The sequence below is a fragment of the Rhea americana genome, unplaced genomic scaffold (assembly GCF_003343005.1).
Source record: "Rhea americana isolate MKP2758 unplaced genomic scaffold, rheAme1 scaffold_9, whole genome shotgun sequence".
NCBI lineage: Eukaryota > Metazoa > Chordata > Aves > Rheiformes > Rheidae > Rhea > Rhea americana.
In genome coordinates, this window is record NW_028187088.1 from 3,274,977 (window position 1) to 3,300,026 (window position 25,050).

Sequence of the window (25,050 nt, forward strand, 5' to 3'; positions counted from 1 at the left end):
CTTGCTCTTGAAGAAGTAACATTTGCTTTTCTCCCGTCATCAGAAATCTGCCACAATTGTCATGACCTTTCAAAGATAGTCGAGACCGGCCTTACAATGACAGTGGATAGCTCCCTCAGCATTTGCAGGTTCATGCCATGAGGTACCATGGACTATGTGCATCTCCAGTTTGTATATAAACAAACTGATCTCTCATCACCAAAGGAAAGTATTCCTTTCTTCACACTTTCCTATGCATCTCAGGGGCCTGGCATTCCTTAAGGCAAATCCTACTAGTAAAGACGGAAGCAAAGAAGGCATTAGGCATTTTGCCATCTTTCACGTTCCCTTTACCAGGTCCCTTGCCCTGTTCAATAATAAGCCCACATTTTCCCTACTCTTCCTTTTGCTGCTGATGTAGTTGCAAAAGCCCTTCCTTCTGCCCTTCAGAGTCAATGGCAGGTAGACTTTGTCTTTCCTAACTCCTGCCCTGCATTCTTGGACAATGTCTCTATATTTGTCCTGCATAATTTGTCCCTGCTTCCACTTCTCGTATCCTTCCTTTTCATCCTGGAGTTTAGTCAAGAGCTCCTTGTTCATCCAAGCATACCTCCTGCTGCCTTTGCTTGACTTCCTCTATATTGAGATAGACCAATCTTGAGTGTGGAGGAGGTGATCCTTGAAAACCACCTAGCTCTCCTGAACCCCTCCTCTCCCCAGGACTGGCTCCTATAGCATTCTTCCAAGGAGGTTTTTGAACTGGTCAAAGTCTGCTCTCCTGATATCCAAGGTTGTGATTCTACATTTTGCCTTGTTTCCTCCTCTAAGGATCCTGAACTCCACCACTGCATGGTGACTGCAGCCAAAGCTTTATATATGAGACAAGTTCTTCCTTGTTTGTAAGTATGAGGTCTAGCAGAGCAACTCTCCTCATCAGGTTCTTGTTAAGAAAGAGTTAAGATTGAGTTAACTGAGTTAAGATGTTGTCCTCAATGCATTCCATAAACTTCCGACGTTGCTTGTTCCCTACTATGTTGCCTGTCCAGCAGATATAAGAGCAGTTCAAGTCTTCCATGAGGACCAGGGACTGTAAATATAAGGCTTCTTTCAGTTGCCTGAAGAAGGCCTCTTTCTTCTTCCTGATCAGGCATTCTGTAGTACCCATCACAACATCGCCTATCTTAGGTTGCCCTCTAATCCTGACCCATCAGCTTTCAGCTTGCTCATCACATATCCCTATGCAGAGCTCCAGGCATTCCTGCTGCTCTCTCACAGCAAGGGTAAGTCCCACCTCACTGCCCTGGACTGTCCATCTGGAAAAGCCGCCTGTATCCAGCTGTTGCAGTATTCCAGGTGTACGAGCTATCTCACCACTTTTATGTGATCCCAATGAGATCATCATCCTGAAACTGCACACAGACCTCTAATTCCTCCTGTCTGTTCCCCACACTACGTGCATTAGATTGCAGGCATTTCAGACAGGCACCAAGCCACACTGATTTCCGAAAAAAGGTGTAAGAGTTTCCAACATAATGCTGTCCTCTCAGTACTTATCTGTGTGCATATATATGAGGTTGGCCCCTCTTCAGTCTTGTTCTGCTCATTATGAGATCTCTATTGCCCCTATCACCCTACACCCTTTGCTTGCCAAGCTGGTCCACCATTATTTCTCTTGAGTGTGGGTTATTGCCCCTCGCCCCCAATGGTGTACCAACTTTAAAGGTCTCCTTATCAGATTAGCTACCCTGTTGGCAAAGACGCTTTTACCTCACTTTTTGTCAGGTAGGTCACATCTCTTCCAAGCAGTCTTTGATCCTCAAAGAAAGTCCCATGATCATAAAAGCCAAGGCCCTGTTGTTGATACTAGCTGCACAAACAACTGTTGACCCACAGAATACATCACTCCTCTTCAAGCCCTTCCTGCTCACCAGCAAGATTCAGAGGAAAATTAGATGGGTCCCCAAGTCCTTGATCCTCAGCCTCAGAGCCACGCAGTCTTGCTTGATATACCCTGCTGTGCTTGATAAGCTCCAGGATCACGTTTCATATGCAGCAAGAGTAGCAGTCTGAGAGTGAGAGAAAACTTGGCAATCTTTCCACAGTGTCCTGAATCCGAACCCTTGGCAAGCAGAAATCTCCCTAGACAACAAGACATGTCAGCAGACAAGGGCCTCCATCTCCCACAGCAGGGAGTCTCTCATTGATACCACTCACTGCTTTTTCCTGCTGCTGCTGTGTGGCTCAGGTTCAGCCAGCACTGATGCTTCATTTGATGAGAGCTTCCAGCCCCTTTTCTGCTGCCAGTACACTGAACCTGCTCTGTAGGTACAGATCTGCATGTGAAGCATGAGATGTCCTCCCGGTGCCGGAAGTTACAAGCTTCTAGCCTCTGCCATCACGGGAATCTCAATTTCTCAACCCCATAAGCACAGATTCTGCTGCCTCTTCTTTGGTACAGCTAGGGGTTGAGGGTCCTCTTGTACCTGCAGAGTCTCTGAGAAGATCTGATCAATACCCTTTTCATTATCTCTGTTGCTTTGCAGTCTGCTGCCTTCCTCTTGTAGCTCCTTTACTTGGTGACACAGGTCTTCCACTAGTGTGTCCCTCCTGCCCCAGTCTCATCAAAAGCTTAAATATTGAAACAGGTTGACTGGAGAGGTAGTCCATGTACATCTTCAAGATTCAACTAGACAAAGCTGTAAACAAACTGGTCTGAATTCAGTGTTGACCTTGTTTTGAGAAGGAGGCTGACTATAGACATTCAGAGGCCTCTCCCAGCCGGTATGATCCTGGGACCCGGGAAAGGATTCTGCCTAGAATATTTATTAGAATATATATTGCATAGAAATGTTCCTGAACATCCTGAATAGCCTTGGCTTAGGTAAACTACAGAGCTTGGATATTCACAGCATGCACCTAATATTTTGACCTACATTCTTCAACCAAATAACCAGCAATAAAGTCCTTACCAGATAACATGCTTTTAACTCTTTTTAACTCTCTTTTCTGCCATTTCTACTGCTGTTTGAGATATCTAATGCAGGAAAATATTTCTAACTGTAAATTCAAAATCTCATTTCTGATTACAGTTTTACCTATACTATTTTTACATTAGCATCTATCTTTAGAGGCAGGAACATCAAACTAGAAGGCATCTCCTGTGTTCCTGAGGCAGCTGAACACACTTTTTAAACCACTATGGTCTCATTTATTCATTAAGCTAGTTCTTATGATGTGTATATCAACTTTACTATCATTATTTTTCACTGTCAGGGCCTTAATGTAAGCTTTCCAGAAAAATCACTTTATTAGACATACCCTCTATTTTGATCAGTAGTAGAAGAAATATTTCACGCATTAGACTGGTCTATTCTAGAAGATTTATCTGTGTTTGACTGTGTCTATCAATAATCGAGTGAGTTACATCAGGATTTAATCATGTTTAACAGATATGGTGGAAAGCAAGTTACAATCTTTGTCTACAATAAACGCTCTGATCCATCATTCTGTTAGCATTTAGCTTCTCCATGTAAACTGAGCCATGGTAGCTATTTATTTGTGCCTCTTTTCCTGTGCAAAATGCAACGGAATGTGACCTAACCAAAATCCCTTTCACCGTGGGCTGAGTTTGTAAATCATAGAAATTTGATTATTTCTGGTCCCATATGATTAACTATGCTAAGTGACAACACAGCTAACACAAACATTGATAGCTGTGGTTAGACATGGTTACAATTCTTAGCGTAGACCTAGCCTTCGTTGCAGGTATTGTCACAGAGACTCACCTGAAACCTTATCTTGTAACAAGGAAATTGGCAATAGACACAAGATGAGAAAGACAAAAGTAGTCTGAGAAAATTTTTGATGGTTTTTATACTGGCCTTGTTACTGTCTCTACAGTGATTACTAGTTTATGCTGCGATCTGACCACAGAATTTATTCACTTATATCACAGAATTGCAAGCTGGGATGAAGAATCCAAAAAAGATCATCCCCCAAAGAAGATGCACTCTGCTCTAAGAACTTATGTGTCTTGTACAGTTTCACTGTCCTTACTGCAACCGTGTATATCTTATACTGACTGTTTAAAAAGCACCACTGTGTCTGGCTCAGACAAATTCTGGGGCTTCAAGTCAGGATCCTACATCCAAATAGAGATACATGAAGCAGCCTGCACTTCAGAGTCACCAGCAATCAGGTCATATAACAATTTTAAGGTGATCTGAAGCTTTTACCTATTTTAAATATTTTACATTTGGTAGCTTACATTTGAAAGTGATGAGTAGAGTCTTCCTGTTGCCTTACACCACTTTATAAGACTATTACATTTGGCAGGTTTGTTAGGAATTTATTACTATGTTGATAAAATAGATGAGAGTTAATGTGACTGCAACAATTTGTCTTTTCAACAGAGATTGTTTGACAATTACTTTTGATATTTTAACTGATCCTCAGCAGAGAAAAAGATTTAACAATTCAGACCTAAAAAGATGTGTTAAAATAAACTGAACAGGTGGACTCATATCACCTACCCACCAAAAATTCAGCTAAAAGGTCTGAGGTGGCTACGTGAAAAACACAGTAGCAGACAGTGATGGTTTTGTATATCACCAAGTAAAGTAGAGGAATAAACCAGTTGAAATGCACACAAATTCCTTAGGGCAGGAGAAGCAATCCTACTTAAATTAAATATATCAGTATGCTTTCCAGTTAAGTATGAAGGGCAAGGAGGTGATACGCAGAACAATCAGAAAAGGATATCAATACCAAGCAACAGAGATTAATTTAAAATGCTTGATGTATACAGACTCTGCGTAAAAGAAAACAGGTCCCCCTTGAATATAAAACTATGTGTGGAAAGGTTCTGAAGAAAGACATGACACAAAAGATGTTTTTGATGGGAGCAGGAAAAAGAGAAAACATATTTCTCTGAAACTGATAACCAATGAGATCATACATTCAAAGTGGACAGTGAACGTAGTATCTTTTCCCCTTTCATTTCTGTTTTATTGTTAAACTTCTTGTCTCTAGAGTCATGTTCTATAAAAATTCACAGGGTAACTGAGAGAAAGAGGGAAGGGTAGAGGAGAGAAAGAAGTCTCTCAGGGAAAAGGGTAGTATGGTTACTTAAGTAACTCATGCGCAGTAAATCTCCTGAAGTGGAGGGAATTCCACTGGCGGCTCCAAAGGCATCAAATAACTGTATCTCCAGCCCAGATAACTGTTAACAAGAATACATAATAATTCTTTACAATTAAGGATGGAGTAGAAGAATAGGGTAAAACCAGTACGGCCACTGTTTGAGAAAACTAGGGCTTCCCTTAACTATTTGATTACTTTGAAAATAAATAAAATGAAGGATACTAAGTGGACAGTAAACATAATTTACTCTGATTTGAAAAAGCTTTGGGTGAATTCTCTCCACAAGAGACTAGGACAGTGGTAAAGGGCAAACTTTTGTCCAGGCTATGAAACAGGACTAGAACTTGTGCTGCTCAGTATATTTTTAGACTTGACTGGTACGTCTAGAGTTTAATTTGAGGCAATTAGAGATATCTGACTTTCAGAACTGATGGACGTCTTTCCTCATGAATTCAAACCTCTTTCGGCCCTGTCACTTTCAAGGTAACATTGTTTCACCCCAAAGTAGATCACTTTCCAAAAATGCAGTTTCAGTTTATGCAAAGGCTTATAGGTATGTTTAGCTTTAAAAATCTTCACTGGGCCTACCATGGTGCTTAAAGTCATGAAATTAAATCTCTACAGGTTTTCAGTCTGAGATTTTTGGAAGGTGACATACAGCAAGTGTAAAGGTGGATGGTGACATGGATCTCTATACTTCACATAAACTATAATTCACTCCAAACCAATTACATTGGAAGACGAAATTTAACCTGTAAAAAATGAGGTAATCAATAGGAACAGTGATATTTTTTAATGAAAAAGAAAATTTTCAGCAGGTAAACACACTAGCTGAAAGCAATGCTTTTCATGCACAAATTTAGAAAATGAAAAAGTGGTTACATGATTTTTTTCAGATTACTGAATTTTAGACTTAGACTTCTTAGAGAAGTACTCTAAATAAAGAAATAAAAACAAGGAAAAGGTTAAATACGAACTTCTCATACTCTTGTCTTTCCTCTTCTTCCCCATGTTTTCCTATTTTTAACAGGCAAAAAGATGGAAAACAGTCAAAGCATGTAGATACAATTTAGTTTTCCCCACTACCTGACTGTATGCTCACTTCACCATTTCAGAAAGAAATATCTCAAAAAAATGTATTTTTTCAGAGCAACATTTCTAGTGAGACAGTGACAGTTACTAACACTAAAAAAAAAGAAAAGTTACTTTTAAAATAAAAAGAGGAACTTCTACTTTTCCACATGCTCAGATTGTCTTAAGGGCTTCTCTTTATCAGAAAACACTGACACAGGAAGAAAGTGTGGGAAACATCATTTTCCCATATTTTTAAAACTTCCTTCAAAAAACTGGAATTTCCCAGTGGAATACTTAGTAATTAACTGTGTAAAAGAAAACCAACTTAGCAGATTTCACATGTGGGAAAAACACATCAACATGCAGGATTAGTTTGGCAAAAAGACAAGAGGGTCCCTGTGATTCAGGGAAAAGGAAGTCCAGTGACTGTTGTAAATAAGTAGGATGATGGCCTATTTAAAAAAAAGAACAGACACCAAAATTATCAAGAGGTGCAATACAACGTGCCATGAGCTGGCCCTGCTTCATTTCTTGTCAGGTTTTAGACTACATAACACTGACTGATAAAATAGAGACCGTGGTGCTGGAAATGATTGACAGTGGGAAGGATGAGACTGCTAAATTTAGGATTAGTTCAGTTAGTACAGGATTTAGATAAATCTCTTACAAAATCGAAGAAACCACGGAAGATATCACCGTAAGGAGACACCTCTCACAGCATTTGATCACTGCCACTGCTCCCATATGATTACTTGGTTAAAACTCCACCTATTCCAGTAGGAGCGGGTCCAAGACGATTGCCACCAGATACTCAGTAGTCAAAGAACAGCACATTCATATGAAACTAAGTGATAAACGCTTCTTCAAGCAGTTTGAAGTGTATCTGCGGAATTCACTGCTTTAGGGGAACATAGGGTCAAATGCTGTGGCTGGATTATAGAAAAAGAAAGAGAAGTATCATTTTATCACTACTAACAAAACATGTCCAATAAGACCAAGGAAAAAAAAAAAAAAGATAATGAAATCTCATGCTTCAGTAAGAAAGTTCCCTGTGGGACTTTGGAAATAATTTTCCTCCAGCATTGCTATTACATCACTGGCTAGATAAATCATGGGTCTCCTTCCCATGCTTCTTCTGAAACATTAGCTCCTAGACTAGAGTACACATAGGTTATTACTATCATTTAACATATTCTCTCCACTGTGAAGGTACATGACACTGAAAAAGACAGAAAATTACTGATGCCTCTTCCCTCTCAAATCAGTAAGAGCTGAGCTACTGGTTCCCACCTGGGAATCAAAACTGAGCAGATTTACTGGTCACCACTTAAAGCTGAGGGCAGTCAGCTAATGAGTTAACTAATCTCTTGTCAGCGTGTTATACAACCATGAATGCAGAAATTATTGTGTCTGCTGGAATCATATCAGCTTCAAAGGGCTCTTTTCAGACCCATATAGTATTTTGTAGAAAGAACCACAGCCCATGCACGACAACATGTTATTCTCAAGGCTGCTGGGTATCTTTCACTTTATTTACATTAGAAAAAAGACTCCATATGCAGAATAGGGATGAAAGCCTATCCTTACAAAGCTTTATGAGGAGTAAGAGTCTGTTAATAGTAAAAAGCATGCACTGAGAACGGAAAATGGACAGCTGCATCAGGAAAGTCGTCCTTCTGAATTTGAGAAAGGAATGGCCATTATAAACACTACAAATGGGGACTTTTTCCTTAATTCATCTGAGTAGCTTGCATTAAAAAAAATGGCTGTTTTTATGATATGTGTAAAGACCAATTGTATGTTTAGGGATTTGTATCAGATGCTATTCATTTTATAAAGCCACCTACAGAATTTCACAAGGATATATTTAGTGTCTACTATAAAAAGCCCCAGGGGTCAACACAACTAATTCTAAGGATCTGAAAGCATTCTGCAGGAGTGCAAAGAACTCAAATAAAAATCTAATATAAGGAGCTGTTAAAAAAAACAGAGGCTAAAGCTGTGCCAAGGATTTGCTATGAGGGAATAAGTGGACACAAATAGCACTGAGAATTTCAAATTTTGAGTGCCTGAAATTTGTTGTAAGTAGAAATGCAATATCCCTGCATCCTTGTGTTACAAATAGTATTGCATTTCTTGAAGGCACATATAGCTCATGAGAAGTACAGTCTCTAACCTTGCAGCTACTCAGTCACACGTAGGTGTGGGGAAGACAACTATTGTTCTCTGATGTTTACAAGCTACAGAAAAAGCGAGAGTCCTAGTTTGACTATGGAACTATAAGGCAGCTAAGTGAAGGGCCTAAAATATATTATTATTTTATTTTATTGTTAAAAAAGCAATATACTGCATAGAGAAACAAGAAAAAAAAAACGCTGTTTATAGAAATGACTATGCTAAGTCATTTTCACAGACTTAAAAAGAAGACGTATCACTAGATTGTAAAACAGTCTCTTATTTTTACTGGCATTACATTATTTCTGTTTAAGTTTAGATGCTGTGCCTCCCAGTATATTCAGTTTGTCATATCTTGCACTCCCACTAGATAATTCTCCCCTCACACAAAATTACAGCTCAAGGAAATTCCGGTTAGGCTCCAAAAGGATCTTTGCTGATGGGATGCAGCACTTGACTCAGAGTGAGCAGGAGTACCTTTTTATGATTCTGTTCTGCATTATTCTTTCCACAGAATAAGTAGGATTAAGGGAACATATCCCGAATGATTGATGATAATTCTGAGCACTGCAACTAAATCTTTTGACTGCTTGGCTTAGAACTACTTATTAGTCCCATCAGCTTCCCTCCTATCAATACTCCCACACTGTTATTTCTGTCTAACACGGAGATTGTCTAAAATAGTCAAAGAAAGGTCAGTTAAAAAAAAAAAAAAAAGAAAAGAAAGGCATGATTAACTCAAACTGATTCATTCTGGGACTAACTCTGTAAATTATTAGGAAACACAGGGGAAAGACCTACACCGCTCATCTTGTCAGTACTTGGGATCATTTGTCTGTTGTCTGTACTGCTATAACATTTTCCTTATGTTTTGCGTATACTGACATTATCCTCAATAATGTCATTCCTCGATAGCATGTTCATAATAGGAACAAGAATACATGACTATTCTCAGTATTTTACCTAGCTATATCATGAGAAAACACGTTATAGACTGATACAATGACAGAAAAATCATAATCTTGCTTAAGTAAATTCAGGTATTTGCAAGAAAACAAAAAATGCTGACCTCAGTGTGGATGGATGTAAAACTCACAAGATGATAAAGAGGTAGCAATTTCACCCAGTGAGGGAGAGTATTACTGATTTTCCAGGTCTATCTGGAAAATTAGGTCTCTTCTCTGAATACAGTAAGCCAGTTATTAAACAGCTACAGTTAGGGTTTTGGAACATTCAGCTATTAAAAAAACAGGAAGACGTCAGAATTCTTTTGGCACAGGCCAGCCCTTACTAATTCTGGTCATTACTAAACTGAATCTAATTCAAGTTGCTGACTTAACAGGAATTTAGATTTTTTTAGATTGAAATGGGGATCTCCAATACCTCATTTTAACTTCTCTTCCAGTCATTCCTATATTCTTAGAGGTTTTGTGAACAGCAGAAAAATACTGTTTGGGGAACTTCAGGAAGAAAAAACATATGATCTCATTTATATTTTTCATAAGTGTTGATAAGGCTGTGAATTTTTCAGAACACTGTTTCAAAGCTTACAGTATGTGTTACTATAGATACCAACCTTCTTATGCTTCCAAATGTCTGTGCGTGATCTAAAAATCTTCCAAAATCTATATGGAACATGTGGCCAGCACTTGTCAGCATTATGTTGTCATTGTGTCGATCACAGACTCCCAGGATGAAGGTAACAACGCACCAGCCAGCACAGGAATAGAAGAAATTCCTTATTGCCTAGTTAGTAAAATAAAAAGCACTTACTAGACATGTTTCTTTGTGACGCTAACATGAAACCCCAAAATTGTGAATCCTACAAATGTGATGCATGTAGCTAACATTTAAACACCTAAGTGCTGTAAGATTGGTACTCAATCAAGTAATAAGCAAATTTCAGTGGCTCAATGCCACAACAGTTTTATGCATGGCATTTTCAACTTGTGATTTACAGACACTTAGAATTCTGTGGACAACTTCTAAGGTGAAGGGCACCTAAGCAAAGCAAGTTTCTTGTCAGGAAATAGCGTTTTCTATTTAGTAGCCTGCATTTAAATTGTAAAAAGAGTGAGAGTCCAAAAATCAGTAGAGTTGGAAATCCGTTAATTTAATCATTTGCATCGCAATGAAAGTAAGTTATTTTGCCCAATTGTTTTAAACCTACATGGGTCTTTTCTCTCCAGAACTCAATTGCCTTTTTCAAATTCTAATTAATCAAGTCTCTGAATATCTCAGTCCCAAGAATTCTGTCCTGTTTAATATAACCTGCTCTCTTGATAAGCTATTTAACATGGTGGGGATGTGCACTTTCACATCTAGTCTGCTTCTTGTGCCTAGGCTGGCTCATTCAGATCTATCTTAGGAATCTCTTTACAGCAACAGATTGCTCTTGGCCAAGAACGTGCCCACAGCATATCTGTGTAAGCTAATGATCTGCTCACTAGACACTTGCTCATAGGCTGACTCCAAGATTTCTGCTAATTTTTATTTAAATATTAAAAATATTTTATTAAAAATATTTAAGAACTGCGGATTCTCCTAAGAGAAGAATCTACCCAATCCCTTTTGCAACATACTTTTTCAGTGTCTCTCACAGGACAGAATTATTCCTGGTTCAAATGATGATCATTATTCTACTCAAAAACATAAGGAATGATAGCTCTTTTTAAAAATTCCTACTTACTACAGTTTAACAACCATAAATTCAATTCTTATTCAAAAGTCTGAATCTCCCATGAATCTCAATCACAACATGATTCATTTGTAGAGAAACCAAAACAATCCTAATTGTTATGTTTTTGGACAAAACCTACACTAATCAAGGTAAACAATTATTTAGGCACTCTGGTTTTCCCTGCAGTTGCAGGGTGCACCATACAACGACTGATATGAACGACAGCACTTACGGAGTGCTTAGCCCACAGCACAAGATTTTGGTGAATTTTATGTCTAACTGTACTACTTACACACTAGATGACCTTGGATAAAGCACCTAATCTTTCTGTGATTTTGTTCACCCAACTGTAAAATAAGGATATTAGAGCTTATGCTGCATGAGCTTTTGAGCACCTCAGATATAGTATTGTTTAAGTGAAAAATTATTAAGAAGTCAAAGAAAAAGGTTCATTCAGTAGTGACTGCAAGATGAATGTTTAGTAGCAATTTCATGCATATCCTAGGCAATCAGGGCTGAGTGCATTTTTCGTTTAAAAAAAGATTGAGAGAAAATGTGTAGCAATTAGTTTTAGAATATTCCACATATGTTACTTCTTACAAACAGTAGCAGCAGAAGGAAATCAGGTTTTCAATCAACAATTAATAGATATCTCTCTTTTCAACTGAAATGCGGGCTGCACTTTTACCATAATACTGTTGGCTGCATTTTTACCATTAATACTGTGAAACTATAAACTTGTAAAACAAAATGTTCTGTTTAAATTGTTTCTATTTAACTGAATCAATATCCTATATTAGGAATCCAAGTTGTCTTATGAAAATACGGATGAACAAACGCTCATGGAATAACTATAGTAACATTAAAGTTTGTTAAACACACTTAAGCTAGAGAGTTATCTGCCTGCTAATCGCCACTGACAAAAGCACCTCATTTTTCAGAGTGGCTCAGACATTCAAAGCTCCCCTTTATGCTTCATTTAAAATTCTGGCTTTTGATCCACAGTGGACATACAGAGGGGTTCAGAAATTGACCCAGCAACACAAACAGTAAGAAGCTTTTTCATGGACCTTAGAACATGCTCAACCAACAAATAACAAGCTGAAGTGATTCCTTTCAAAGGAAAGTCTCTGATTCTGTAGATAATTTTTCCCAATTTCTTGGCTTATGCATAATGCCAGGTTGCATAAAACCAGCTGTATTACATGGGATCCCATAACGTGAGACGACAAGCGTGACACATCATGACAAGCATGACATATCACATGAACAGGTAGTTTCAATAAAATACAGCTTTCTAAAACAGTGGATATAGATATGGCCATTTCCAAACACAGGAAAGCTACTCAGACTTTGCATGAATTATACATAAAATAAAGGATTTAGCCAGCTGGACTGAAAAAATAAATACATTTGGGTTCAATATTTACCTTTTACTTCAGCTTCTTTTCACTTCGCTAACATTTTCCAAAACATCTCTATGACACTTTGTTATAGAAAATGTACTAAAATGCACCTGATCTAGAGCAGTATCTCCTTAAAAGGAGCATGGCATTTAAGGCAACTCCCTAGTTTACGTGTATGTGACTGTCCTGAATCCAAGTCATTTGTTTTTGCTGCTTATGGCCTTTTGGTTTCTTTTTTTCTTGTGGTAAAATGTGAAATGTATAATACACTTCATTATGTTGTTACCTCTTGGTAATTGGATTCCAAGGGATGGTGATGACGGAACCATTTTTTAATTGTGTTTTCTTTCAATGGTCCGATCAGTCCAGACTTCCGGTGGATCTTGGCTAGCGTAGTAGCATCTGGCACCATCTGTACCAATCCTAATCAGACAGAAAAGAGTTCACACAAAAAGCTTGCAACTTCAAAAAGGTATGACGTGCATCAGTGCATATCACACAGTCTCGGTCATTGCTGAAAAAATGCATACTTAGAAGCCTACAAAATAATGAATACAACAGAGAAGATAGATAAGGACTTTTTCTCTTTTTCTTGGAAAACAAATCTAAAGGATACTTAATCAAATTGAAAAGTGGCAATTCCATGAGTGACAAATAAAAATGCCAGTAACCATACTGTGGACATAATTCCAGCAAGGTACCACCAAGGCCAATAGTTTAACAAGATTCAAAACTGGTAGAACACATATGCAAACAATAACAATCTAAAAAGATCAGGATCAGTTCTTTATTATTAAATATAAACTTAATCTCACATGTGTTTATTGGTGTATGATGCTGACCACAGCAGGGAGAAAAAGTACTAGGGAGTGTAGAAATTAGTCTGATCCAAGATGACATATACTGGGTATTTGAAATGCAGGCAGAATCCAAGCATTCTGCAATGCATCACTTGAATTCTATGCCTCTAATACAGGTAATAATTCTTTTTTTGGAATGGAGACCTGGCTTGTTAGCCTTCCATCACTGTCCCTGTTGTGTGTGACCCTAGGCTCATCATCTTGCATCTCTGCATTACAGGAAAGATTTTCTATAAAAATGTCATTTGGTGACAGGTTCCCCCATGATGCCATGCCTGGAAAAGCAGCATCCTACTAGTTCGTCATCTGCTTTCCACATTTTTCATCTGCTTGATTCATTCAAGTGATTTCCATGCTCCCATGGCTACATGATAGCCACCTCCCATCCCTGTTTGGAAAAGGTTGCTCACGGAGCAAGCCTAGGACATGAAAGACCTTGGTATAAAAGTGTACTTGAGCACAACTGTCCTGTATGACCATAGGTACATTACTTCATCATTTTACCCTTAATCTTTAAATGTAAATCCAATATATTAAATTTTTTTGACTCATATGGAAAGACACTGTGAGGAAAATCTGTCAGAAGTTGAGAGTATTTCTGCTATTATAGTGCTGAAAGTAAGAGACTGTCAGACTGAGGATATTTTTTCAGATGTTCCCTATATCTTTCTTAGTAAAGTTAATTTAACACTTAATCAAATTAAGTGTTAGTATTATAGTCCGATATACTATGTTCAGAAATAATATTCTTGTGTTATTTCCCTTTGAAGCAGAAGCCTTCAGGCTTTGACTCCCATCTCTACAAAGGAGGGAGGAGTCTTTTTCAGGTCACATTAACCACCTGTCATGTGCACGAACCCATCTATTCTTCCTCCTACCTCCTTTGGATCTCTCACCCTCTCTCATTTTCTCTACTTTGTTGCTCTGAAAGCAATAGGTATCTTTTTTTTTTTGTACAGCAGGTAATCTGGACCCATCAGTCTTCTATTTGTGCTAGAATTATTTTCAGTAAAAGATCTGGAGAGTCAGTAAAAAAAAGAAAAGGTGAGCTTATTGCTGTCAGTAAATTTCTTTAGCAAGCAATCGGCATCCCTGCTATAGCTCTGTTATAACAACCATAAAAGAGAGAAATTAAGCTTTCAGATGAGTCAGGCCTGCCCTTAGCTGCATAAATCACAAGAGTAAAATTTCAAAATCAACACTGCAAAGTTGTCATCACTTGTCTACAGGTATTTTCTATAGCCACATGTATCTAGGTTCATTTAAGCACCTAAGTGAGATCACACTGGGTTACGGACTTCAGTAGCTATGGCTGCTTTTCTCCAAAGTTCTTCTGATGTGTGAAGTTACTTTTAAAAATCCGATGCAAGGTAAGGAGGTTGAGACTTAGGAAAATACTAGTCTAGGGTACTACAAAACTCAATGAGCTTGGTTGTACTTCTTCTGGACAGGAAGAATGAATAAATAACCTGAACTTTCATGCAAATGTAGAATTTAGGGCCTAAATAACCGAGGTTCTGAGCATTTTTTTTTATTTTAAGGGGGAAGATAAAAAAGATATCCAAGAAATTAAGTCAGAAGGGAAGATTTTTGCATACCACTGTTTACATCAAATATGAACAATGTAATACAGGTAACCTTTTCAATCTGCACTGACCTTGTCCTTTTCCTGTAGATAAACATCTATAAATGATCATTTGCATATCCAGTCCCTCTTGGAGCCAAATGCTGTCCATCACTCGAATAATCTGCAGAACTAGCATATCCTGACGTAGATCATCCCCCATCTGTGAAAATTGCACAAGAAATCCAAGTTTGTCCTTGAATCCTGCTCAGAGATAACTTCCTATTTCATCTGGATTTTTTCCCACGCCAAAATAGCTACATTCGTTTTACAGTAATCCTTCTTGTTTTTCTTCAAAGTTGCTACTTATCTTTCTGTGTCAGGAAGAAGACTGAATAGATGGCACACACAGGCAGCAAGAGTTTTGGCAGATATAGAAATGGTAACCAATGATCCCTGATTAACAGCAGCCTTTTTGCTTATTACTTCTATGGAATTATTAGAGTTTGAAATTTTAATCCGGAGGTAGGATCCCAGTTTAGTTACATTTCAAAGTGTACCTAACGCCAGATCCCTCTTCACAAATGACAGCATTTTGCCCAGCATTAAGCTTCACAACTTTGTGTTTGCAGCAGGCTGAAGGGAAATCTTATCATATCATGAATTTATATTTTAACCATGACATGATTCATATTCAGTTTCAAACAGTCATGCAGTACTGTGCTCTCCCCATGCAGTCAGCTAAACAATAATCTTAGCAAAATTAGGCTTTAATGGTAGCCACAAGAAGCATTAAAGAGATTATCTTCAACTACAGCTGGGTAAACGGCCTGTGAAAACAAAAATCCTGCTTTTTTGTCCCCTCCCCCTTCAGCATCTGAAATATATGTGGCTTTTGCTGGTGTTTTTAAGCTTTCCTTCAGAAAGTCCTTCATTAATTTTTTTCTTTTAGTTACATTAAAGAGCTTCGTTCTTTTATTATACTCTTTTTACAAAAGCATTCCAGGCTACAGGCATTTACTACTATTAAATGAGTACTTGAGGGGACATAACTCATCTCTTAAAAGAATAAAATTCAACCTCTTTTTTTTTTTTCATTTAAAACTAATCTTGACTCCAATTAATTCTTCTCGGTAGCTAGTCTGAGAAAATTTTTCTTCTCTCCACAAAACTTCTCTTCTTCCCTCATATATCCAGTTAGTAGACAATTTAATATAATAGCAGTGCTTATCATTTTACATACACTTTATCCACCATGAACAATTGAACTAGAATACTAGAAAAAGATGCCTTAGTCTTAACACAAGGGCTTGCTCATAGGAGAAGGTGATGGCAGCTCTGCAGCACTTCTACAATGATTAGACAGTTGGCTGTTCTTAAACAGTACCAGGCAGGGGAAAACTGTCTAGGTAGAGCAATTGCTAGTGTTTAAATGCTCTGCGGTCATGCATTTGCTAAAGCATGTAGGAACCTGCTTATTTGACTTATTGATTCCAAAGTGAGATGGTATAAGAAGCACTTTCTAAACGTTAAAAAAAAAAAAAAATAGCATGTAAGCCTTCCACTAGCATAGCTGGAGACCATACTTCTGTTTCTGAGAATCAGGCTTCCAGTTTGGAACATGACACACTAGAAGAGGTAGGAACAATGTCTTTACCTGGCAACACTGACCATTTTGCACTCATAACCCATTTTATTATTTTCAGTGCTCTTCATCTAAAGACAGTATCCAGTGTTAGATTAAATGTATTGTTTTTTGCACATGGATGCAGCACTAACCTGAACTCTGAAGCTTTGAAGGTGATGAATGGAAAATAAACCTAAGAAACTGAGAAAATTCATCCAACTAAGTGAACAGAAGTGAGTAGAGGGGTAAATGCCCTCTGCTGTTCCCTCTGCCTTCTCTGCAGGTGAAGTTAGGTTCTCTCCAGCAAATGGGATCTCTAGCACTCAGGTTGCTTGACTTGCTAGAGTCGTATGGACAAGGCTACTGGATTCAGTCATTCTGAACAATCCTTTCTCTGGGACTTGTCTCTGAGGTCAATAAATAAACTGGCAAACAAACTAGGTTTTAAATATAAACCTGATATTTTATCCTGGTTGTCTGCACTAAGAATTTTTTTTTTCCAAGAAGTCTTTTGTTTCTCTGTCAATGAAAATGTTGAATGTTTCACTTTATTTCATCGACATATTCCATTAAAAGTTCTAGAGTCAAAAAGGATAATGAAAAGTGAACAGCAGAGCCAAACCAAACATTCTCAGGCACAAGGACTGAAATCTAACTTGGGTGAATTTCAAATCAACATGTTGCATATAAAGTGAACTGAGGATTAAAGGAGTGACTTACCTTAAAAATAATATTGATGTTTCCACTTGGAACATTAGCATTGATGAAAGATATTTTTAGTGGGAAAGCATTGGATGTAAAATACGAACATGACTTCAGAGTAAGAAAAAAGCAAGAGAAGAAAAGTGTCATACACACAAAACATCAGAATAATACAACAGAACATTCCTCCAAAAGAGGTACCATCTTTAAGTACTGCTCAGTAGCACTGATAATAAACATAAATAAATCTTGATATTCACTTGATATTCTTCACTCAACAATCAGATCAGATGAATGAATATTTTCCCAAAAAACTGTTTTTCATTTTTATCCAGGCTTATTAATGGTAAACTTTGCCTGAGACTGCCTATTGGGTGGATAAAAGTATCTAAGACTTATCTAATGAGAATCTGTAAAGCATTGAAAAGCCCTTTATCCTATTTTTTTTCTGAAAAAGAATTGTCTGATCCTATAATTCTTATGGAAGAAAATAACTTGCTAATTTCAGTGGTCATCTATATGTGGCTGAGGATGCAGGAACTTCTGAAAATCACCATCTATTTTATGTGGAATTTATCTTAACTGAATCAAAACTCTGAACCTCATACTCTATAGCTCCTTCTATCTGAAGACTTCAAAGGGCTTATAAAGGGCTTAATGAGCTAAGCATTGCAAATCCTGCGTGAGTTAGGTTAGTATTTTATCATCATTATAAAAAGAGGGAAAAAACACCAAAGACAATGGTAAATTAATAGCCAGGTTTCTTGAAATAATGAGCACCCCACAGCAGCTACTGCTGTCATTACAGGGTTGAGTGCAATGGGGGATAATTTTAACAAAAATGCCACTAGTCACAGATGTATCTTGCTTTTATCTCAAAGCATGGTACAAGCACTCAAATATTATCTCAGTCACACCATACCTCTGTAATATGCCATGCTATTATCGATGATGAAATGCTGACCCCTATGAAATTTTGGCAATTGAATCCTTGAATAAGTGTTTGAAAGGGTACTATAAGATACTGCATTAGTGATGGAGCTGGGAACAGTCTTTACTACTAGTAGCATCAATAGATGATACTGAAATAAATTAAATGTAGGTTATTATAAGCACTTCAAAAATGATAGTTTGCATGATTATACTGACATGCAGTTCCATCAAGAATCTGCATGTATTTATAGCATGATAATGGCTTACAATAATATAAGAAAAATGAAAAAAATCCTTCTTCAGTTACTTACACTTAAAAATTTTGTATCAGTGTAGCCAAGCTGGAGCAGTATAAATAGCATAACTGTATATAGTGAGATACCTTCCCATTAGTCATTATTTCCAAAAAGCCTAAAAGCTGTGAGAAGCAGCAGGCTTCTCTTCTAACATACATCATCCACAATTGGCCCAAACCTGAGGGGTGCTAGAAGCCCTCTGTTCTCAGAGACACCAAGGCTGAATAGTAATTATTTGGAGAATCACAGGTCAAAGGGAGCTGAAGGGATCAGCACCTCTTAGAATCAGGTCCACTAAGGATAATGAGCCAGAGAGCAAAATTAGAGCACAAATTGCTGTAATTAGATTGCTAAACCTGATAATATGCGTGGGTCTGCAGGCTTGTTTTTTCTTGCTGCTGGATACCTTTTCCTTCTCCAGAACTGAAGCAGCTTATCCCTGGCATGATATTGTTTATGAAAACATTTCTAAACAATGAATAACTGAGTCTTAGTACTATAGTCAAAATAAAAGCAAGTAACATTAAATAGCATTGATATTTCCTTTACTTTGGAAAAAGTAAAAACCCTTTTTAATAAGGGTTCTAGACATATGTGACTCTTACTGTGAATATTTAATATTCTAGCAATATTCTAGGCAATTCTCAGTCATATGCCTAGTCTCCCCCCAACAGAAAAAGAACAAGCTCTAGACCTTTAGCTGCTGCCAGCATTGACAGGGGAGACTCCTGGATGAGAAAAACCTGCTCTCAGGAACGACAAGGGCAGGATGGTAACCTGGCTTCAGCTCCAGGAGCCAGGGGCCCTTGCCCATCCCAAAGGCACAGCAGGGCCAGCTGAGCTGCAAGCAGGCTACCCAGAATCTGAAATCTGTGCTGCTGCTGCTGCCTGAGGCGAGATGTGCCTGTTACCCCCACCCTAGCAGTCCCCTTCACCTCTGCCTCCAATGAAAGCCCCCAGTTTCAAGGCAGATAGGCTGAATATCAGTTTACTAGATCACTCACACTTAATGCCAATCCGTAAGGAGACATTTGGAAACGAAATCTGTAGGATTACGTCCCTGTCCATGCAGCTATTCACTCCCTCTTCCCCTTTATACTAAAAACAATGTAACCCATTACGTAAGGTAGACTTACATCTGCATCTATGCCTTGCACAACAAGTGCAGGATTCAGGGGAAGCCGACAAACTTTTACCTCCAGGAAGAATTGCTGAAGTCTGTTGAGTTCCATCTTTAGCACCTCCTGCAACGCATTAAGCATTAAGGCAGTGCAAAAGAAACAACAGTAGTTTTTAAGCTGTTCACTGTCTAGCTACATTTTCATCAAACAGTACCATTTCTGGAGATTGTAGCATCCACGTAACCTTGTAACAGCTAATGAGGTCCCACCGAGTACAGTTATAAAGAATAAGAACTGTGATTTTACTCCACATTAATCCTTTTGCTGCCTAGATGCTCTACCAGTTCATGCTGATCTGTAGGTTCAGATTTGATACTCTTCATTAGGGGCTTATTTTTATCGCACCTGCTCTGCAGTGTCTCATATCTTTTTTGCCTTTCTCAACAACTTTATAATTTGTGGTCTGTTGCCTCAGCACTGTGCTCCCCCTCACCTAACTGCCGGTCTGTTAACAGCAAGGTTTGGGAGTTTCTCAGTATCACGGTAGCTATAGCCTTGAGATTAATCTCTAACATCTAAATTATGCGTCAGTAATGTATAATGTGGCATTGCTTCTTTTTCTCATGATGGATCTTACTCTTGGCTAATTTCTTGTGTCTTTTTATTTCCGTATTTGTTTTGCTGCTCTCAGTGGCAATACTGAGAGTTTTCTGAAACATCCTCTCAAAACTTAACAAGGCAAAAAGAATTCATGATAACTTTCATAATAACCAGCAATGACAAGTCTTATTTTTATTTGGCTTCCTGGTCTGCCTGACTGAGATCTCAGCAAGAAACATTTTTACACATCAGGTAAATAGCAACAACAGCTGTCTTGCAAACTTAATAGATTTGAACTCGAAATGTGCTCATATTGTATAAAAACCGCAGCTATTGGAGAAGGAGGCTAAAAGCTTTCTACTGCCAGGAATGCATCTCTGCAGATATGTGTACAGTATCTGCAGAGTACAGCTGAATGCTACATTTGAGATATTAAGTAGATTCAACTTTGGCTGGCTTTGTTGCGAAGTGAGGATATTCAACATGTCAATGAAAACTGCTAGCCTCCCTCAAAGCTTTCAAGCAGTACTTGCACCATCAGATATTTCGGGATGGGGCTTTGAATGTAAGCCTTCCTTTCAGTAAAAAGGTAATCGGCTTTATAGCCACTATTTATGAGCACTTTCAGGTCTGGTGGAGAAATCATGGTTGAAGGAATTTAAATGAGTCAAAAAATGTGTTGGCCTCAAGGGCTATAGTAGTAAGACTTGGCCCTTTTGAATCATGTGTTTTACATGTTTGCACAACAGCACAAAATTCTAAAAGTAGTAGCCAAATCTTGGGTTTACTTATGCAAAGGGCATTATAGGGAAGATGTGTCACCTTGGAAAAATTAAAATTACCTGAACAAATGTAGATAGAAAGAGAGGTATTAAAAAGCATATATTTTTTTTAACAAACCTTTCTTTTAGGATCACTGGCAGCTTTTACTTTTTCAGCAATGTCTTCCAGAATTCTGATAAGTTTTCTCTCCTTTGCAAACTCATTGTTCAGGGTTTCTCCAGCACAGAATTGGAGAGCAGCCAGCAGTTTTCGATACCAGATTTTGAAATGAGCTTCATTCTGGGCATTTTTCAATAGCCTGAAGGGAAGAGGGAAAAAAAAATCTGTGTATCTAAAACTGATTTTTATTTTTTACCATCTCTAGCTGGAACAATAAATGCACTCCAGACTAATCTGCTTTTGGTGACTTTGGGCAGTTTAACAGCAGAGACTGAAAAAAAAGAAAGTTGTTTATTTGTTGGCAGTACTCAAGTACCATTTGATAACTATTGAGATTGCAAGTACGTTGAATCAATAGCAGGCTGCCATTCCTTATTGTAGTTCACAGCACAGTTCCTACATTGCTTTTTATTTCTGCAAAAAAAGTTTAAGGAGGGAAAACAAGTTGTATTTTTTGGAATCTAACTTAAATATATACAGGCACATCCATTTGCTTCCTTTGCCAGTATGTGTACACAATCAAGTCTATCTTTTGGCCAGTAAGTGCATTTAAAGACCATTTTGGTCTCAGAGGTATCATCAATTCTATAAGCTTTCACTATTTTAAGTTCAGGAGACATTTTCTGAAATTGGCAATATTGCTAAAATGAGTGAGATGACCCTACTTTTTTTCTTTCTTTACTGATAGGTGTTGGTCTAAAGTGAAAACTTAGCTTTTAGTTCTACTGAAATTTGTAAAAGCTTTGGGACTGGAGTTGTTATCGACATAAGAGTCAGATATGAGAACATAGATATGTATCTGTTTTTTCACGTTTACCTTATTATCTTCTCTAAGTATAAGTCCATTTGGGCCAGGAGAAGAGCTGTGGATTTTAGCTTTTACCTAGTTAATCGAACTGATCATGGGATTTTTTTTTTCAATTATGGAGGGCCAGAGATTTTGTACACCTTTGACTTATTTTTGTGAGTGTAGACAGAATCATCAATTTTATATTGCTATTATCTTCCTGATATCTCCTGGGATTTCCCTGTCTCGTAAGTACTGATGCACTGCTCTTAGCTTTTTCCCCATCCTCCTTCCCCACAACTTCATTCCTAAGAAAATCTCAAACCTTAAATACCTCATAAATACCTGAATTTTAAGGCAGTTTCCCTTACCTCATGAGGCTACTAGCAAATAATGCCAGTTTTCACAGGACAGAAGTCAGAGGCACTGTTGACTTTCAAGGATCAGAGGTAACAACATCTATAGCATACATCAAGCAAAAGATGTATCAAGCACAGATATTTAAAGGTGAGAAATTGTAATTCCAATAGACACTTCAACCCTTTCCTATCGTAACTGAGGCACCATAATATTACTGCCACAACCCATAAATCTTTTGGTGATGGAGGGTTCCTGTCATCTTATATAAGCCAATGACCCTTCTGGGTCTTCTTTTACTACATGATTCAATACAGAATAGTATCACCTCCTATTTTTTTGAAAAATCTTTCCAGTAACATAAAAACTCATCTATGGATATGTAAGTACTGCAAATTTTAAAAGAATGTGTGGTGTTTCTATCAGAAATGCCTAGACATGAAAGGGAAGAGATACGAGAAGTTTATCTTCAGCACTGTCTGGCAGAGATGAAATGACACTTCTTTCTCTATTTTAATAAAAATAAATAATTACTCTTTGGACTGAAAAGAAATACAAATTGCCASTGCAGGATTCAGCTGCTTAAACGCAGATATCTAGAACCATTTTAGCTGTCCTAGGAAATCCCAGCTGGCCTTCAGCTACTGCCTCAGCCACAGCTCTGTCAGAGGTCTTGTCTCATATCTGCCAAGCCCATACATATGTCTCAGACATCCTGTGCTGTCTAAAATGTGCTGTGTTTAGGCTACTGTACCCCTCTCTGCAATGGCCTTTTAGTTTGCTTGTAAGCAAGGTGATTTAGAACAAAAATAAACACTTTCCACTTGAGCAGTAAGTAAGGAACAGCGTTGCTGATCATTTCTTAAAAGGTGGCATTATCGGCACAGTTCAAATTGTCACAGAGTTAGGATTTTTTGTTTACAGAAGCAGACCCCACTCAGTCTCAGCCCAGTCAAATAGTTTGCATTTGCCTTGGAGTACAGAGAGAACGAACTTGTGCATTTCTGCCCCACATATGTGACTGTATCACTGTGATCTCTATTCTGAACGGGCCCCAGCAACACAGGTTACATTGGTGCATAATCGTCTGCATGCATTTCGCTTGCCCTGGAATCAGTTCCTGAACATCTAAACTGGACATTCGCTTGGTCCACTTTTAATGGYGCATATTTAAAGGACCCATGGCAACTTTTTCCTGTCTGAGATGCCCCTTTGTTCCTCTCAAGTATAYAGAACATTAAAACAATGTTTATTTCCCCAAAATGAAAGACTTTTAGATTTCACTTGCAGGAAAACAAAGCAGTAGAAGCAAAATGTTCTCCTAATTTAAACACAGATACTTCCTGCATAAGGCAGATCAAGCTAGTGGTTCCATTTTTAGATAATACTTATAGCTAAGTATCCACTTAAAATAAGTGTTGGATAAATGTTAGTGTGTGTGTATGTATATGTGTATGTGTATATATATATATATATATATATACACACACACACACACACACATATACACACACACACACACACACACACACACATACACTTTATAAATATTTTTAACCTAAAAAAGGATTATGGGGTAGATTCAGGTAGATTGTGCTTAAGGTGTACATGAGGACAGAGGATGGTTAGGCTGAATCCTCTTAAATGTGTTTTTTGAGCCCAAGCCACAAGGGAAGTTGAAGCAGTTGTCATGATCTCACTGATAACATCTATATCCATGACAGCTGCAGCCCAGCACACACTTCACAGTCTTACACCACACAACAGCTTTTGATAGTGCCTGTGCTGCCTAAGCAATGCCAGGAGAGATTGCCTCGGTGTTTTGCAGACAAAATGCATCCAGCAACTGCAGTATGCACAGCGCAACTTCCTTCTGCCTACCCATTAGGGTAGGTAGGCTTTCAAAAGCCACCCGGTAGACCTAATTTTCAAAATGCCTGGGATTAACTGRGTCTGATTTTTATCTTCATTTTAAAAAAGAAGTCCCAAGGAGATACAAAAGCTATGCTTTTAATGTGATGATGCATTGCAGGCTTTGCTGAAATGTTTAGTCAACAAATGARTAAATATGCAGTTGTAATTCTGTCTTCCCAGTGGCCTGGCCCACACATTTTTCACTCTGCCTCTGTGAGATGTCAGCAGAGAGAGAAGCATCTGCAACTTCTGAGATTGCAGCGTGGAAAAATATTCAAGACATTAACGAAATTTTCAAGTTAGGTCTAGACACCTAGCTGTGACAGAWGATGACTAAACTGGAATGATTTAAAATTCAAGACTGCCAATAAGGGAACATGTGAAGTTTTTTTCTGACAATTTTCACAGGATTCTGCAAGACAGAACTCAGCACGGAAGCCTGCTTTATACCAGACCTAGACATARGATCTTGCTATTAATAACAGAGAGATTTCCTCACTTTTCAGGATTCTGACTTGGAACAAGGGCCCTTATTCTCAGCAAGAGACGTACTGTCCAAAGGCCACATTCTGGGAATTAACACAATGGAGCTGGRTACAGAAAGATTCTGACCTGAAATTTAGTGATAAAGCAAATTAGACCACCTCTGCCTAACTGCTGTCAGAGCACCCAAGTCAGATTCTGATGTGGTTCCAGAGATGTCTTCTTCTTCTTTCTGCAAATGGCTGCTGCTTCTGCATACACTCASTCCATGACTGCAAAGTGGCTCAAACTCTATTTTCTGGCACCTGCAGCTGTAAAAGTGTGCATATGTGTTCTCTGGGAAAAGTAAGGCAAGCATGCTAGTTTTTGCCACAGGGCACATGGGAAGGTGGGACTGAATCAGGCTAA

At 38.2% G+C, this 25,050-nt stretch overlaps 1 protein-coding gene across 4 annotated transcripts in view; it reads right to left on the minus strand.

Annotated features, from left to right (window-relative positions):
• Window positions 1-25,050, minus strand: part of PIK3C2G (phosphatidylinositol-4-phosphate 3-kinase catalytic subunit type 2 gamma) — a 220,371-nt gene that overhangs the window by 83,406 nt on the left and 111,915 nt on the right. For all 4 annotated transcript variants that reach the window (XM_085324048.1, XM_085324047.1, XM_085324049.1 and 1 more), the window contains exons 18-23: window positions 21,060-21,240; window positions 19,575-19,682; window positions 17,228-17,320; window positions 14,974-15,103; window positions 12,743-12,879; window positions 9,947-10,116 (exon numbers count right to left, since the gene is read on the minus strand). In XM_085324048.1, coding sequence (XP_085180174.1) covers window positions 9,947-10,116; window positions 12,743-12,879; window positions 14,974-15,103; window positions 17,228-17,320; window positions 19,575-19,682; window positions 21,060-21,240 — 819 coding nt within the window. The remainder of the gene's footprint in view (window positions 1-9,946; window positions 10,117-12,742; window positions 12,880-14,973; window positions 15,104-17,227; window positions 17,321-19,574; window positions 19,683-21,059; window positions 21,241-25,050) is intronic.